This window comes from Xenopus tropicalis, chromosome 1 (assembly GCF_000004195.4).
Source record: "Xenopus tropicalis strain Nigerian chromosome 1, UCB_Xtro_10.0, whole genome shotgun sequence".
NCBI classification, from domain to species: Eukaryota; Metazoa; Chordata; class Amphibia; order Anura; family Pipidae; genus Xenopus; species Xenopus tropicalis.
Genome location: NC_030677.2, coordinates 73,926,110 through 73,944,403, shown reverse-complemented (window position 1 = coordinate 73,944,403; position 18,294 = coordinate 73,926,110). Strand labels below are relative to the sequence as shown.

The 18,294-nt window shown below is 37.2% G+C and overlaps 1 protein-coding gene across 1 annotated transcript in view; it reads left to right on the top strand.

The window, feature by feature from the left end:
• The first annotated feature begins 2,975 nt into the window (after positions 1-2,975).
• Positions 2,976-18,294, top strand: part of bank1 (B cell scaffold protein with ankyrin repeats 1) — a 136,812-nt gene continuing 121,493 nt past the window's right edge. The window contains exon 1 of the mRNA XM_031903128.1: positions 2,976-3,057. Within this exon, the coding sequence (XP_031758988.1) occupies positions 3,045-3,057 (13 nt within the window). The 5' untranslated portion in view covers positions 2,976-3,044. The remainder of the gene's footprint in view (positions 3,058-18,294) is intronic.

Below are 18,294 nucleotides of genomic sequence, written 5' to 3'. Positions count from 1 at the left end.
CCTCTGGAGGACCCTTCTCTTCATGGCTAGGAAGACTGTAGTTACCAGCTGGATGTCCACCAGTGCCCCCGGACACTAAGGCACTGGTTAGACTCAAGATCAGCTCTAGGCTCCCATTAATTCAATTAACATATATGTCGAGAGTATGAGAAAACTGGGAAAACTGGTCACTCACAATGAACTAGATGGGCTCTCACCCCCATTCTGAATGTGAACCTCAGGTTAAAACCATTAAATGATATGTGCTGATACTGATATTTTTACATTACCCTGCTGACTTTTAATTACTACTGCAATGAATATGTACTGTACCTGACCTGCTGTATATATTTCCCCCACCCCTCTATCCCCAACCCAGTTCTAAAACTTACAAATAAAAACCTGTTAAAAAAAAGATGTAGCTCCAACTTTATTCACCATGGAAAGGGTATTGAATGTCATACAAATGTATGTAAAATAAGGATGATGGCCCATGGGCAATGAAGGCTCAAGAAATATCTAGAATAGAGAACCGAGGAACTGGAGAAGAGCCCTTTTCCTTTAGAAAGATATGATCTTAAAGCATTTTACTGCAGAGTTTGTAATTATTAGACTGGCCATCTTAACTAGCTGCAGGAAGTTGACTGTAGTAGCTTTCCCTTTGTTGTTTTTACTTTGATGAAGTAAGGGAGTTCACAAAACACATTAGGCTGGTGTTTTCAGTTTTAAATGTAAGTGTGAAGAACTATTGAGTGCAATATATGATAATGAATCTTTTGCGCATACTCTATAAAGTGCTGAAATGACTAATGAAAGTGCAGAGGGACTGTGGAGCCAAGTAACTGCCTAATTCCCTCCCTCCCGTGTGCAAACGGTGTAAAATGAGAACAGGAGGTGGCAAGTCCCCAACTGAGTTTTTTGGTGAGCTGGATCTGTGAGCTACTGTCAAATTTTATAAATAAAATATTTTGGTACATTGGTACTGCGCAATTGGGTCTGTAATCCTTGTGTCTTTGAAGTGTATAAGACTGATATCCGCAGTGTGGGAAGATGGGCAAGTAATCCCAAATATATACAAGCAATGGTAATAGGACTGCATGAGCATACCCATAAGGAGACCCATCCCATAAGGAGCCATGGAAGTTGTGTGGCCTGCAAGTGACACTGAAAAGATTTTATAAGGAAGCACACGCTCATTGTTCCCATTAGTCATGTTTCTCTAGTTTATTTTTATGTAACTGACTGCCTTACATGCCTGAAACTATTCAATAGATTAAAGAATGTTCTTATTTCTGTAGATGTGATTCTTTGCTTGTACAGGATAGTTCTAGGACAACAACAATCAGTAAAGGCAAGAGCCCTCACTGCTTATGGCATTGAGTAGAATAAATGTGAAAGTATAATGCAAATAAACACCTGTACAAAGACTGGCAGGCAGATTGTTTGGAGGATATTTAAAAATATATTATGTAAAATTAAGCAATGGCCTTTTACGCACAAACAGTAATGAGTGATGAATTCACTTTTAAGTACTGTAATCAGTACAAAATATAATAATACTGCAGTTTTATTTCCAGCTAACAAAACATATGGCAGTTTTGTTCTCAACTTCTTTAATGCATTATGGGGTGCAGTGGGACAGTTTTCTGGAGGGTTTAGATTCCATTTAAAGATGAAATACATTTTGAAGGTAGATATACTCAAGGGGGTTGTAAACCTTGCAGAAAACTGTCCCACTGGCCTACTAGGTCTTTAATAATGATGACCAACAACTTCATTACATGTGCATGACCAGCTACCTCTGAGAATGCTACTCATCAGCACTATGTCAGGCAGAATATTGTGTTATTTTGGTTTCATGATATTACACATTAAATATTAGGAGGAAGAACATACTTGTATTTAGTTGTTCTATGATAGTAACTGTGCTTAAAGCCAGATTTACACACATTCTATGTGATTTCTATTGGTGGGATTCTTTTTAATGTTAGTGTAGCTGCCCCTGGAGAACTGGGAAATTATGCTTTAAGAATACGTCCTTGATGTTGCTTGGCTACAGCTCCTGACAATTATTCTAGAGTCATTTATGACTTTAAGGGCAAAGTGCAAAATAAAAGTACAATCCAGTATTGTTAGCACCATGTCTTCCTGGCTAAATGAATTGCTGCAAGTTTCTCCTCTCTGTTTTGGCGTGCAGAGAGCTTTGGCTGCCCCCATGTATACAGAGCTGTCTGCATTTGTCAGTGCAGTATTTATCAGGTGCAGAAGGGGGGAAACCTGTAGGCATTACCCTCCCATCCCCTTACTTGAACAATATTTAAATGCAATTTAGGGAGTGGTGCTTTATGGCAGATGGTAAGGAAAGGGTTGGCCTGCACCCACCAATGCTGCACTCTGCACCTTTACCTGTATTTTTCTGGACAACAAATAACAACATACACTAACACATGTGATTTGTTGTCCAGAAAAATATAGTTAAAATTTGATTGAACAGTTTTTATTTCCAAAATACAATGCTGTAGCATTGTGCTGACATTTTGCATGTAATGGATTGCCTACACTGCTTAGCTTAGCATTTTGCATGTAATGGATTGCCTACACTGCTTAGCTTGATATGTTATTGACCTACAATTCCCAGCATTCCTGACAAAACTGTTACAGCTACTTGAAGCTAAAGTTTAATAACAGCAGATAGTCAGACATCTTTGGCAAATATGAAAAAAATGACAATACATTTTTAAGGCAAAAGATACAAAGTATTTTGATTAAAAAAGGTTTGAGGACATATTTTTATAGACAAAAAAGGATACATGTAAATAAGTGTTGTGAATAATCTAGGTAGAAGCACAGTGAAGCAAGAAACCATTACATTTTAACAACTTTAACTTCTTCTTTGCACTAGTGTGTTTCAGGAAGTGTGTGTGCTGCTAGTTAATACTACCACAAAAAGCAACTTTAGATTTCCTGTAAAACAAGACAGGGCTTATTATAGAAATGTGAAGTGCTCATCTCTCCACACTGTTTGCATTAGTTGTTTTGCTAAGAACGGAGCAGAGGATTTCAATATGGCACTTACAGGTAAGTTATATTCACTCAAATTTAAAAAATCTCTAATTATATATTTTATATATATATATATATATATATATATATGTATAAAGTAATAGCTAAGACTTTCTAGCATTAAACTCTCTCTTATATTCATGCATGTTAACAATCTCTTTGCCTAATAGATCTTTACAAGAAAACACCAACATTCATCTCACATCAGAAGTGCAGTTATAGAAATGATCACCTCATTCCACAGTCTCACATAGAGTATGGAGAATCTCTCCCATTGCCTTGATGTCAGTATGTAGCCATAGCTACTGTATAAGCATTTAAAGGGACAGCATTTAACAATTTTTTGCTTATACTTTTTCGCTATTTCTTTGGTTAAACAAGGGACCTGAAGCTTTCCCATGTTTGGTCCTTGTGAGGTAGATAAATAGATTTCCAGTTTACAAATAAAAAGACATCCTTTATGCAGGGGGTTTCTGAGTTTGGGCAATCGCTACCTCACAAGGACCATACGTAGAGTAGCTTCAGTCTCCCTGTTGCCCTGTTTAGTTATAAAATTAACAAAAGCTATAGGTTTTTCATATTTAAAACAATAGCAAAAAGTATGTTCAGCACAAGGCCTATTCATTGCACTTATTTAAAAAAAATAAAAAATAAGGAATACTGCCCCTTTAAGGGACTTTAGTCTCTGGTACACACGCATTAGCATAGTCTCAGATATACTTAACTACCAATGGAAAAACATCCTCAATCACTGTCTAATATGGCAGATTTATAGTACTTTAACAGGATGACTAGTACAGGGATATAGTCTAATTCCTGTTGTCTTTTCCTTATGTTGTTAGACTTTTATCCTCTTAGATTTAAATGGGAAAATGTATTTATTTCTCTTCCATGATATTTATTTTTTTGTATATACAATGTATGAGGGTATATCTTTCTCCAAGTAAGGAACACAAACATATGTGTGCATATAGAAGTGCAATATTATTTGCTTTGCCACATTCTCCATGGAGGCCAATGCAATGAACCTATAATTATGGGGCTTCCTGAAGAGCAGTGTATAAATAAGCCCATTAGTGGGTTTTTTTTTAGTAATCATTGGGTTTTATTGAGGAAAATCTGCCTGCAGTGTCTAATCTACAATATGTTTTTGGGCATGATATGTCCATCCAAGCATTCTGACGATCTTCTTGTTGTTTTCAAAAGCCATAAAAACATCTACAAAGATGGATTATTCTAAAACAAAGGGAATTGTTGCCCCATTAAGTGGATAAGAGAAGTTTACAGATTGTACAACTGTTACAATATCATTGTTATAATATTGTTTTCAGACAATTAAATGGGTCATTTACCCATTTACCCCTGGACACAAGTGCTAGTGCAATTAGAGCACAAAATTGTTGCCCTTTTTGCTTATTCAAGAAGCACTTCTGCCCAAGGTCTGGTTGTGCTCTGTCTTTGGTCCAGATAAATAAAATACTTTTTAGACTGAACCTGCTGAACCTGAACCAGACTAAATCTGAGCCTTCTGCATTCAGGTAGTGCTGTACTCCATTCCACTTTGATAATTGCAAGGCCAAATAGCAAGTTATCCTGTGTTGCTGGGAAATTATACATAACAGATAAAACTATCTGTATATACTATGTTTCTCCTGAACACAAACTCATTGACACAAAAGGTAATCAGGCAAACCTGTGAACCAACTAGTAATAAGTAAAGGGCCAGAGATTACTGATCAAGTCACTATTATGTTGTAGGACCCCCCTCCTTATTAATAGTGGGGGTGTTTTGTGGCCTCTCCACTACATTAATAATTAGCATTTTTTATTGTATATGTTTTCCATAGTAGCAGAGTTATGAAAAATCATCTTTGTGTTTGTTAAATACACATTTCAGTGACGTAGTTGCTATATTGTACTGATTGTTGAGTGTTGTAGAGTTATTCATATTTACATTAATATTAACCTATTCGCCAATTTCTTCAGAATTACAGGGAAATACAGTTTTGTGACAATAAAACTAGGTTTTTTTCAAACACTAACTGAGGGCCTAGTTCTTGACCTAGAGTAAACTGGACCCCAGCAACCAGATAAGTGCTGAATTTCCAAACTGGAGAGCTGCTGAACAAAAAGCTAAGCCAAAAAAAATAAAAAAATGAAAACCAATTGAAATTGTGTCAGAATATCACTGTCTATGTGATACTAAGGGGCATATTTAATAATGAGCATATTTTTTTCCACAACTTGTGCAAAAAAATGCGAATGATTTGCCATTTATTATTATCATTATTATTAACATTTATTTATAAAGCGCCAACATATTCCGCATCGCTGTACAATAAGTGGGTTTCATACATTGGACATACAGAGTAACATATAAAACAATCAATAACCAATACAAGAGGCGAAGAGAGCCCTGCCCAAAAGAGCTTACAATATATTATGTGTCAAAACCACGTAAAACATAAATAGGAGCTGTCCTAGGCAAATTATAAGAATCTTTATTTAATTTGAGGATTTTCTTTGCCATTTGCAAAAATTCTTACAAAATCAAAAAATTTTCATATTCTTTTTGTTTTTTGTTCCTCCATTTAAATTCGTTTGGGCTTCTTCAGCTTAGATCTTTTAATGACTAGACATTTGTGATTTTAAATGAAAAGAGTTTATTTTTGGTTTTAAAAAGCTCAAAAACCACTAAAATCAGAATGCTGATAAATGGGCCTCCCTAAATGAATCTGAAAGCCTGTTTCCTTTGTTTCAAATGTTCAGGGATGTAGCTCTTGTGTGAGGATGTGGACCATCAGAAGTCTTTTAATTACAACAGGACAAAATGTTTTCTTGAGGGGCAATCTGGCCACCCAAAATTTTGACACCTTGGTTCAATCCTGTTCCCATGAATACTATTATGGGAAAACATGTTTTTTCCAACCACATCAGTTAATAGTGCTTCTCCAGCAGAATCCTATATTGAAATATGTTTGTTAAAAACACAGATTTTTTTTATATTTAATTTTGAAATTTCACATGGGGCTAGCCATATTCCTCATTTCCCAGGGTGCCACAGCCATGTGACTTGTGCTCTGATAAACTTCAGTCACACTTTACTGTGAACAATGGGAAGGTAGCAAAATAGCAGCTCCCAGTAGATATCAGAATAGCACTCAATAGTAAGAAATCCAGGTCTGACTTAGAACTCCTCCAGTTACATGGGAGTAGGAGAAACTATAGGTTATCTGAAAGCAGTTCTAATGTGTAGTGCTGGCTCCTTCTGAAAGCTCAGACTCAGGCACAATGCACTGAGATGGCTGCCTACACACCAATATTACAACTTAAAAAAATACATTTGTTGGTTCAAGAATAAAATTTTAAATGGTAGTGTGAAATATTTGCTATGTAAACAGTGTCATTTAGAAATAAAAAGTACTCCATAAAAATCATGACAAAATAAATTCCTTGTTTAGTATCAAAGACACACATAATGCCCATGATCTAATGTGTACTATAAAACACAAAGTCCTACAAAATAATAGACTAACATCAAAGCCAAATAGCATGTTACACTATGATATTGTAAAATTAAATATATTAGAGTAAATAACTACAATATAGTGATTATTGGCCAAAGCACTATAATATTGTATGGCACTCCCTTTAATAATACTGTGGACTTTGCATTTAATTAGCAATTCTATGGCTTGGAAAATAAAGAAAAGTTCAGGGAAAGAGGTTGAGGGTCATTACTTGTTCCCAGGAGTTAGGTTATTCTCAGTTTTCTCATCACAGATAAAAGAGTGACCTCCATACCTGTACACATACATAAATCCAAGGATACAAGAGACTACTGGAGACTCCTAAATGATCTGTTTTTCAGACAGCCATAAACAGGAGAAAGTGTAGTTCAATAGATGGAGAGTTGAAAGTACATATGTCCATTAAGCTTTTACTGGTGTATTTTAGAATGAGATTAAATAACATAACTATTTATTTGTGTTCTGTAGTAGCAGAATTATAAAGAAGCATATTTCAGAGCAGTACCCAGCTTGTAATGATTAAGGGGCTGATTTATCAAAGTCCTAATTTCAGACTTTTAAAAGTACGTTTCTGCATGTTTTTGGAAGGACTCAATGGCACTCTGCAGCTCCAACCTGACCAAAGGAAAGTCATGATACCGAAGCTTCAATGAATAACTAAACGTTCATACTTGTTGCGACAAGTACTATTTTCTCACACAAGTTGTTGCGAAAAAAAAAACTACGAAAAAGTCATGGAAAATAACAAAAAAATCGCAGAAAATACGCACAGTTTTAAAACTTAGAAAAATACAAAATTTTAACATTCAGACACAATCGTACTTTAATGAATAGGCCCCTAAGTGTAAAAACTTAACAATCCTGCTTTTTACATTCTGTACTGCTAATATAATAACACTTACCTATAAGTCATTTTCTTCAGAAAGAGAAAAACTGTTTTGTGCAATTTGAAATTGTTTTTGTGGCTACTCTGTGCAGGTTCTTTACTTCTTTTTGTAATTCTTCCCTTTTTTTGTGTGTGAAACAGAGAGCAGTGTCGCGCAGTTCTCTCTCTGATTTCCAAATGCTGACTCTGGTTGACCAGCAGCATGGGGGGCTATTTTTCAGCCTATGGCAGTGTTGAAATCCAGCATTACACATCACCAGAACCAGAGGGATATCACACAGCAGCTCAAAATGGCAAATAATCATTATAAGAATATGATCTTCTTCATTCATGTGGCTTCAGATATTCTTGTTGAGGTGGAATGTTTTTGGAAGCAGTGGTTTAACTCTTGTTTATTGATGGTAAACACTGAGGGTGATGGCACACTGGGACTTTTGTCAGCCTAGGTTAAATTTGGGTTACCACAGAAAACAAATCTCTCCTGAATGCTTTTCCACCAGTGGCAAGGTGTATCACTGGTGGCAAAACATGTGTGTCACTCCGTTAATGCCAGTGGCCAGAGTCTGACTGGGCCGAAGGGTCACCGGGATTGTAAGCTTTGTCCTCTTCTCTCTTTGATTCTTAACTTATTGCAACTGTACCTTTTATTTATTTATTTATATTTATTGTTATTATTATTATTATTATTTTAATAACCCCCTGTTGTATTAATCTATTCTACTGTACAGTGCTGCATATATAAGTAGTGCTTTATAAATACAGATATTTATATATACATACATACAGACCTTACAGACCTGACCCATTGCACTTCCCCCGGTGCGCTCAAGGTACATTTTATTTATTCACGCTTGGGGAGGGGGGTTGAGCAGGTTGTGGTGACCCCTGCGGGGGATGTGGAGGCCGTGGTGGGGGACCCATGGTGTGTGTGGGGCCCCTGGAGTGGAAGCCTCAGTGGGTCCTGCCCCCCAGTTTGGCCCTGACAAGGGGAAAGCATTTAAGGGAGATTTGTCACCCATTGGATAGTTTCTTTCATCTCAGATGTGGATCTCTTCAGCTCCTTTAGAGTTACTATTGGAGTCTTGATTAGTTCTCTGACTAATGACCTCCTTACCCAGTGGTCATTTATAAACAAAGGGCAAATTTAAACCTGGGCAGTAAGCCATGGCAAACAATCAGATGATTGCTTTCAGTATTCAACCTGCAGCTGGCTGGAAACTGCAAATCACTTATTGGTTGCTATGGGTTATTGGCCAGGTGCAAATTTGCCCAGTGTTTAAAACTACTCTTTGTCTTTCTCTAGGCAGTTGTGGTTATGCAATATTACTATTTCCAATTTTAGTAATGGATTTGTTGGACCTCCAGAGGATTTTTAAAGTTTGGGATTTTTTTCGTTCTCAGTCTTCATGCTGTTAGTTTAGATATAGTTGATTTAGGTTAGACAAAAACAACTATCCCTGCTCTAAACAAGTCTTCCAAAAATAGGTAAACAGTATTTATTTTGTGATCACATGATACTTTAATTGTACACAAGTTGAATCAATTCAGCAGATTATGTGACTTCTGCAGGTAGTTGATTGCACCAGAGGGGTCAAATACTTACACAATCGAGACTTTACAGATTTTTAAATTGTAAATAAGAATTCTGAAAACTATGTTGTTTTTTCCCTACATTAAAATTGTAGAATATTTTGTATATATTATTGACATCCCAATCGAATCCATTTTAATTTCAGGCTATAATACAACAAAATATGAAAAAACTGAAGGAAGGGCATACTTATACAAGCCACAGTATATTATTGATAATGACTAGAAATAATATTATTAATATAATTATCAATGTTCTCAATATTTTCCATGTTTTTAAAACTTTTTTTTTTCGGTAGCCCCTATCATCTACTGTTCTGTAAATCTGTCCTTTGCACCATAACAATAGCACAACACTGTTTATTCCTTGAATCTCCGCTGCTTACATTCTTGAGTTATTTACAAAGCATATATCAAAAAGAAAATAGAACATAGTGTATTATGCTTGAGCTTACCATAGAAGGATCTGCCTACACATTCTGCTGTCTTTTGCAGTCTTATTGCACTGAAAAAATTGTATTGCACTGTGTTCTTTTTCATGTTCACTGAATTTCCCAGGACTGCCTGAACTATTTCCTTCTATAAAAGCCGTAAATGAATAAAAATCAATAACTATTCCTTTAATCGAAAAGATGCCTTTGAAGTTCATTGATAATTATGTGTACTGCGGGATCTGATCTTAGTCTTTATATAAATCATTTCAAACCACAAACCTGAGATGGTTATCGTATTTCCTTAATGTCTGTAAAACAATTTTAAATATAGCCAGTCTTCCGCCCCACATTTTGTACTGCAACCTACGCGGGGGTTTTTTGGCATCTGAAACACAACTAAACCACAACCCTTTATAATGACTCATTTTTCAAATAAAGAAATTCAAGGCAAAGCATCATGAAAGTGTACTAGGATTGGTGCAGTTTAGTGATGAGCGAATATTTTCACCAGGCATGGATCCACAGTGAAATTCCGCATTTCACCATTTGCAATTTTTTTTCTGTGAAATTACAACAAAAATTTGCTGCAAAAAAAACTTTGATGAAAAAAAAAAACACTTGGGAAAAAAACATCCATTGACTTCAGTGTATTTGGAGTGGGAAAAAACACCCATTGACATTAATGCATTTGGAGTAAAGGTGGCCATACACGCACCGATATTATCGTACGAAACCTCGTTTCGTACGATAATCGGTGCGTGTATGGTATGTCGGCGAGTCGACCGATATCGCAGGAAGCTGCTGATATCGGCCGACTCGCCGATTGGACCAGTTGGAAAATTTTGATCGGGCGCCATAGAAGGCGCCTGACCAAAATTCTCCCTTCAGATCTGAATCGGCAGAAGGAGGTAGAAATCCTATTGTTTCTACCTCCTTACCTGCCGATTCAGCCCTGAATGGTGTGTGGCGGATCTTACGATGTTTCGTGCGACCGATGGTCGTACGAAACATCGTCAGATCGCCACGTGTATGGCCACCTTAAGAAATAGTGATGAGCGAATCTGTCCCATTTTGCTGAAAATTTTTCCAAAATTGCTGAAAAATCTGTGAAATGTGGCTACTGCAAGACTTTTTTGTTGCATGTGACTTTTTTGACATGGGCGTGACTTTTTTTTATGTGACCACAACTTTTTTGACGCAACCGAGAATTTTTTTTTACAGAACCACAACCTTTTTGACACAATCGTGAATTTTTTGTGCCATATTTTTGCAGCAGTTTGGCAACAAAAATTCACTCATCACTGGTGAAAAATTGCATATGTAAAAAATAGTGATGAGGGAATTTTTTCGGCAGGCATGGATTCACAGCTAATTTCCGCATTTCGACTTTGGCGAATTGTTTCATAAAACTTCTGTGAAAATTCACTGTGGAAAAATTAGTTGCGCGGAAATATTTTTTGTTGCACATCAAATTGGGCGCGATCAAATTGGGCGCGATCAAAAAGGGCGCAGCCGTGTCAAATCAGGTGCGGTCGTGTCAAAAAAGGGCACGGTCGTGTCGAATTGGGCGCGGTCGCATCAAAAAAAGTGCAGGCAACAAAAATAGACGCGGGCAACACAAAAGACGCCAGCGACAAAAGAATTGTGCAACAAAAGTGTTTCGTGAATTTTCTTGCCATTTCGCAAATTTTATGGCGAAGCAAAACCGAGTAGATTCGCTCATCACTAGTAAAAAACAGTTAAGCGGTAGCTGTGAAAAACCACCCATTGACTTCAATGCATTTTGCAAATTTTTTGCTGTTTTGTGAATTTTTCAGCATCACAAATTTTTCGGCGATGTGAACCTGACAGATTCGCTCATCACTTGTATAGTAAGTAGTGATAGACATGGATTCGCAGCGAATTCTCATGTTTCACTATTGGTGGAATAATTCGCCACATGTCCAAAAATTTTAAGAATTTCGCACTCTTCAAAAGAATTGTCTCTCGTCAAAAGAATTGTCTCTCTTGTCAAAAGAATTGTCGTGCGCAGCAATTTTTTTATGCACAATATTTTTGCTGTTTTGCGAATCGCAAATTTTTCGCCAAAGCAAAATGGGACAGATTCACTCATCACTAATAGTAAGTACCCAAACTTATTGTAAATAAGTGTTAGGTTGAACTCATTTGGAGTTCAGAAGAATACATGTAAATATGCTGGAATTGAATAAACAGATTATTTGTTTCAATCAATCCAAGTTTAATTTGATAGTGTTGCAAACTGTGTTACAGTGTTAGGGAAATAGGATCTACATTTCAGTATTTTCCTCTCTAAGGAATTGTAAAGAAAAGCCATCCAGATATTAAATGACAAACAAGAAACATCCAAAACATATTGATTCTTTCCTTATTTCTTTTAGCTAGAGAAATGGTAAGATTTCCTGTCAGCAGACAAGGTATGGGATCTGTTATCCTGAATGCTTGGGACTGGGGCTTTTCCAAATAAGGAGTCTTTTGTAGCTTGGATCTCCATACCTTAATTCTACTGATAAAACATTTAAACATTAAAAAACTCAATCGGAGTATTTTGCCATCAATATACATTTGTGCAGCTTAGTTACCACCAAGTACAAATTACTGTTTTATTATTACAGAGGAAAAGGAAAATTGAATTATTTGCTGAAAATTGACTCTATGGCAGATAGCCTTAATATAATTTAGTGCTTTCTTTCTGTTTCTTTCTTCTGTGCCATCATGTCATACCGTCACTTGTGTTTTTTTTCACTGATACAAGAAGAAAGCAAGGGCCACTCCTGCCATAAGGAAAGATAAGAACCTCACCTCAGGTGGCAGGGCGTGGCCAATTACAAGGGGCAGCAAAAAGCCACTAATGATAACTTTAAAGGAAAAGGAAAGGTAAAATCTAAGTAAACTTTATCAGAAAGGTCTATGTAACTATAGCTATACGCACTCACAGAAACGCTGCAGTCCTCTATCAAAAGAAACACAGGACTTCTTGGGTTTTTTTGGGGGGAACATGTTTTTCGGTATCAGACTTCCTTTCTTTTAGGGCTCCTTAAGGTTTGGGGCACGAGACTGCTCAGTTCCCTCCTCTCTCCCTCACTTTTCCTGCTCCTCCCTCCAGTAAGAATCCATAAGAACTTATTCCCCCCTCCCTTAGGAATGTGTGATCTAAGCTTCCAACAGCTATAACTGCAGCAGGAAGCTACCAAGACTAAGATAAAATGGCAGCTGCTATCGGAGGGAGCTTCTAGGGCTCTTTACTGAGATATAGTAAAGCTTTCTGCAGAATAAATATAGCATTCTAGGCGGCACTAATGTGGCAAATCTATTGGTAGTACAATGCCAAAATGATTTTTCTTCTCCTTTAAGAGCCAATTTTTCATTTTTTTTTTTTTGCTAATGCAGAAAGCACAAAGATACATATCTTTACAAAGTTATCAAGGGTATAATCTAAATTTTATATCCCAGGTTATTAAGTTTCACAGATCCCCTGCAGTTGTTTTCTTGTGTTTGGTGTTCCCCAGTATTTTAACTGTTGAGAATTGTGTAATTTAAAGTTTAGGTACATTATGGCTTATCTATTATTAATAGGCACAAGTGCTGATTCACTAAGGGGTGCAAAATTGCATGCTTAAGACCACTATGAAATAAGCATTTGTGCCTTCCCATAGCACAATGCAAGCTGAACATTGCAATGCCTGTAGGCACAGTGCATCAAAAAAGGCATGCAAGGGGGCATGCATTTATGATGCAATAAAAAACACTAAGGGGTATATTTATCATGCTGTGTAAAAAAGTGGAGTAAAGCATTACCAGTGATGGTGCTCATAGTAGCCAATCAGATGCTTTGCTTTGGTTTAGTAACTGTTGAAATCTAATTGCTGTTTCCCTGAGCAACATCACCGGTAATGCTTCACTCCACTTTTTACACAGCGTCATAAATATACCCCTAAGTTTGCCCAGAAGTAGTAACCTATAACAACCAATCAGCAGGACACATGTTTAAAAGCAAACATCTTATTGGTTGCTATGGGTTACTGCTCCTGGGCAAACTTAGTGCCTTTTATTACACATGGGGGTAAGTACACACATATGTAAAAAAGACATTAAATTTAAAAGGTACAGTAACCGATGTTTGATTTTTAACAGATGACCAGTAAGTCCTACCTGCTAACTGATTGCTATAAGTTACTGCGCCTGGGCAATCTTAGTGTTGTTTCTTACATAACCCCATAAGTGGTCAATTTGTTTCTCATTTATTTATATAGAGTATATATAGATTCCCTTCCCCTTTCTCTGTAACTCTGCTTTGAAACTCTTTGGTTTTTACTCCACACTTACATGGTACACATGGGGCAAGGATTATTTATTTATGCTGCTTATTGGGGAGCATCTGCTGTAGTTATATAATCCCTATTAAACCTGAGTATATAATGCCGTTTCCCGCATTACAGGGACATTAATATTGTATTTATCTAAACATCTTTTATATCTGATATAACATTTATTAAGGTTTTTTTGGGAAACAAAGAAATGCACACTATGGGGCATAATTATTATGCTGTGTAAAAAACGGCGAGAAAATTCACCACACATCGCCAGGCTTCGCCGCATAAAAATGGCGTAAAAACGGCGTAAAATTGGTGTAATTGTTTTACGCGTTTTTTCTTCCACTGGAACTTATGGAAAATAATGGCGTAATATCCAGCGTTCAGATGACGATCTTACTCCGTTTTTTCGGCGAATTAGTTTTACACAGCATAATAAAAACGCCCCTATGTCACTATTCTACTGTATCCTTTTTAGCCTAGAACGTGAATATTATATAGGCAAGTTTTATTCTACCACAATTGCCTGATAATGTGTTTTTTCTAGAATAAAGTTGAAACCTCCAATTTCAATATCTTGGCTGAGCAACAGATAATGGAACTATACTGTACTTTATCTCTTGTTTTAGCTTCTCCTTATTGATTTTATCTTCTTCATCACCACCAAATTACTCTACATGCACCACTGTTTCTGAACTAACTAGCTCTTAAGATCTTGATATTTTTCCTGACTGTTACCTTTATGTGATGCACAGTGTTTGAAAAGAACATATTGATTCCTACTTTAATGTAAAGGAAATGTACAGTAATCATGTGTGTGTAATGGAGAATGAATGGAGACCAAATGGTATAACAGCAATTTGCTGATAGAAGCAATTACCCAGTCAAGCAGCCTCATGTCTGCTTTTTAAAATGTTTACTGTCAGGTCTGGTAATAACCTGCATAAACTAATGGAATTGCGTCAGATAATGAAACAGTGACTGGGAGAGGGAATATCCAAGAGAAGATTGCAGGTGATAAGGCTACTTGCTCACACCATTATTAAGAAACACAAACACACAGGAACCTCATCATCTTAGATTCTTTTTTTTACAGTAAAATAGTTAAATACTTATATGATAATTCTTCTTTTATATCTCCATTATGAAACCATCAGTTTAAAACAGTGTCCAGATTAGATTTGAACTCAAATTCATTAAATATGGGAGTAACTAGAGAAATGTATTTCCTAAACATCATTGCCCAATGTAATAATGCACAGTAAATGTAAATGATGGATTGGGAAAAATGTTTTCTAGCAGTACAGGTATGGGATCCCTTATCCAGAAACCCGTTATCCAGAAAGTTCAGAATTACAGAAAGGCCATCTCCCATTGACTCCATTATAAACAAAAAAAACTATTGCTCTGCAAGGCTACAATTTTATTGTTATTGTTAATTTTTTGTATTACTTATGTTTCTATTCAGACCCTGTCCTTTTCATATCCAAGTCTCTCATTCAAATCACTGCCTAGTTGCTAGGGTAATTTAGACCCTAGTACCCAGATAGGTGCTGAAATTCTAAACTGGAGAGTTGAACAAGAATAGAAATAATTCAAAAACCACAAATAATACAAAATACCCTCAGAATATTGCTCTCAATAGCTCCATTAATAATTTTATCACTTACCCTATCATTCAACTACACCCCTTCCTGCACTGCATTTCCCACAATCCCTGTTACCTGTCCCTTCTGGGTCCCCCTCCTTGCCCTGTCATGTCCCCCCTCCTTCCATTCTATCAGTCCTTAAGGACTGCTCTTAATTAGCAATATAACCAAATCTATCTACTTAATACATTTTTTTCATTCATCTAATCAGCATACACTTTGGCACATTATTCAGCCACTGCTTATTATAACAACTGAAGTATCTACAGTATTAACAGATACTATTTTAAAATGTGTAAATGTAATACTATGCCCCTCTCAGCTACATTATGGAGGACATTTATTAATATACGAACACGCCGAGCGTTCATTCGAAATGCTCCAAGCGCATTTTCTGCAACTTTTTCGTACTTTGCTACAAGATTTGTGCGACAAAATTGTATTGTCGCGCAGAGTGCGAATGTTTTGGATTCATTCAAAATTCATTATCGTGATTTTCCTTGGGCCGGGTTGGAGCTGCAGAGTGCCATTGAGCCCTATGGGAGACTTTCCTTGGGCCAGGTTGGAGCTGCAGAGTGCCATTGAGCCCTATGGGAGACTTTCCTTGGGCCAGGTTGGAGCTGCAGAGTGCCATTGAGCCCTATGGGAGACTTTCCTTGGGCCGGGTTGGAGCTGCAGAGTGCCATTGAGCCCTATGGGAGACTTTCCTTGGGCCGGGTTGGAGCTGCAGAGTGCCATTGAGCCCTATGGGAGACTTTCCTTGGGCCAGGTTGGAGCTGCAGAGTGCCATTGAGCCCTATGGGAGACTTTCCTTGGGCCAGGTTGGAGCTGCAGAGTGCCATTGAGCCCTATGGGAGACTTTCCTTGGGCCGGGTTGGAGCTGCAGAGTGCCATTGAGCCCTATGGGAGACTTTCCTTGGGCCGGGTTGGAGCTGCAGAGTGCCATTGAGCCCTATGGGAGACTTTCCTTGGGCCGGGTTGGAGCTGCAGAGTGCAATTGAGTCCTATGGGAGACTTTCCTTGGGCCAGGTTGGAGCTGCAGAGTGCCATTGAGTCCTATGGGAGACTTTCCTTGGGCCAGGTTGGAGCTGCAGAGTGCCATAAGCCCTATGGGAGGCTTCCAAAATCATGCACAGAAGGATCAAAGTCGGAAAGGTTTTCCCGCTGTTTACAATCGTTACGAATCGGTACGAAAATTTCGAATCGCCAATACAATATTATTATGACTAATATTATTTTTCCGTAAGCATTTTCGTGATATTTGCAATCTTCAGAAATTATCGTATCCAATCCGAATTTTTCCCATTCGGGATTCGAACTCGTGATTTCATGAATGTGCCCCTATGAGTAAAACACAACTCCTTTTAATAATTATAGCCCCAAAATATTAATAAAAGTAAACATAATAAGAGTGCTCCACTAAATACTTTTGCAAATTAGATTCATTTTCTGTTTTTAGTGGTTTGTAAGATGTTGCCAGTTTCTTTCTACTTTTTTGCCATGGACCTCTGCTGTATAAAAACATTTGCATAATATTTTATCATATAATGCCTTCAATGGGTTTGTGAAATGTTCCAATTATATTACAAAGAGTGTTAAAGCAAATCATATCAAGTTGTAAAAGAAAGCACAATTCTCTTGTGAGGAAAAGGTCTAGAAACTAGAACTGCAAAATGCTTTATAAATAAATAAGTTAGCAAGGTTAGTCTCAGTAGGAAGCTTTTAAACCTGCTCCTGCTATTCTACCATCCTCATGGGAAATACATTTAAGTGAAAAATACTCTGCATGATATTTACAGGAAAGGATGTTATTTTATTCTTACAAAGATGTTGCTTTTGATAGGTGATATTCATTTTTATATAACTGCTCATATGGAACAAAAATTAATGTAGAAATCATGGAACCAGAGACTGAAAGCTTTCTATCACGAATGCAGTGCAGTGTGCAAAGTGCAATTTTTAGACGCATTTTTTTCCCAGAATTCCAGCATCATTGTGGCCAAGTGCCTTAGTGTGTCCAACGTAATTGTGCCTGATGTATCAAATGATATAATAAAATTATATGTGAGCTGTAGTGATGAGCAAATCCGTCCTGTTTCACTTTCCCAAAAAATTTGCAAGACTGCTGAAAAATTTGTGCAAAATTCCAGAATTGTGGCTACCGTGCAACTTTTTTGATGTGTGCAATCTTATTGACGTGTGCAATTTTTTTTTTGACGTGACCGCCACTTGTTGATGCGACCACAACTTTTTTGACACAACCACAATATATTTGATGCGCCCGTGACTTTTTTGAAGCGGCCGTTACTTTTTTGATGGGACCACAACTTTGTCCCAACTCTCTGAATTCTTTTAGCAGCAAATTTTTGTGGCCATTTTGCGAAAAAAGCTGCCAATTGTGGAATTTCGCTGTTAATCAAAACCTGGTTTAAAGGTTATGGATAAAAGTTGGCATCACTTTTGCCGCCTGGAATTGATCCTTTTGGCACAAGTGAATGATGCGACCTGCTGTGGAAACTCAGGAATTACCGCTGGAGGGAGTTACAGGGTTCAACAGCATCACTACACATTAATATGCACAATTTATCTGAGCAGACTTGGCAACTATAAAGAAGTGCAAGTAGCTTTTTGGAGACAAGAATCTTGAATAAATGCCATCAATACATGCAACATTACTGTCCCTTACCCTCTAGTGTGGCCGCACTTGTGGCTGGGTTTGTAAATCAAAGTACTGTATATGCATCGTAATAACTTTGAAAATTCATTTTCCAACTCAGAACACCTATTCGCCCTTCTGAAATTTAATAACAGTGTATATAGGCAAGCAAACAA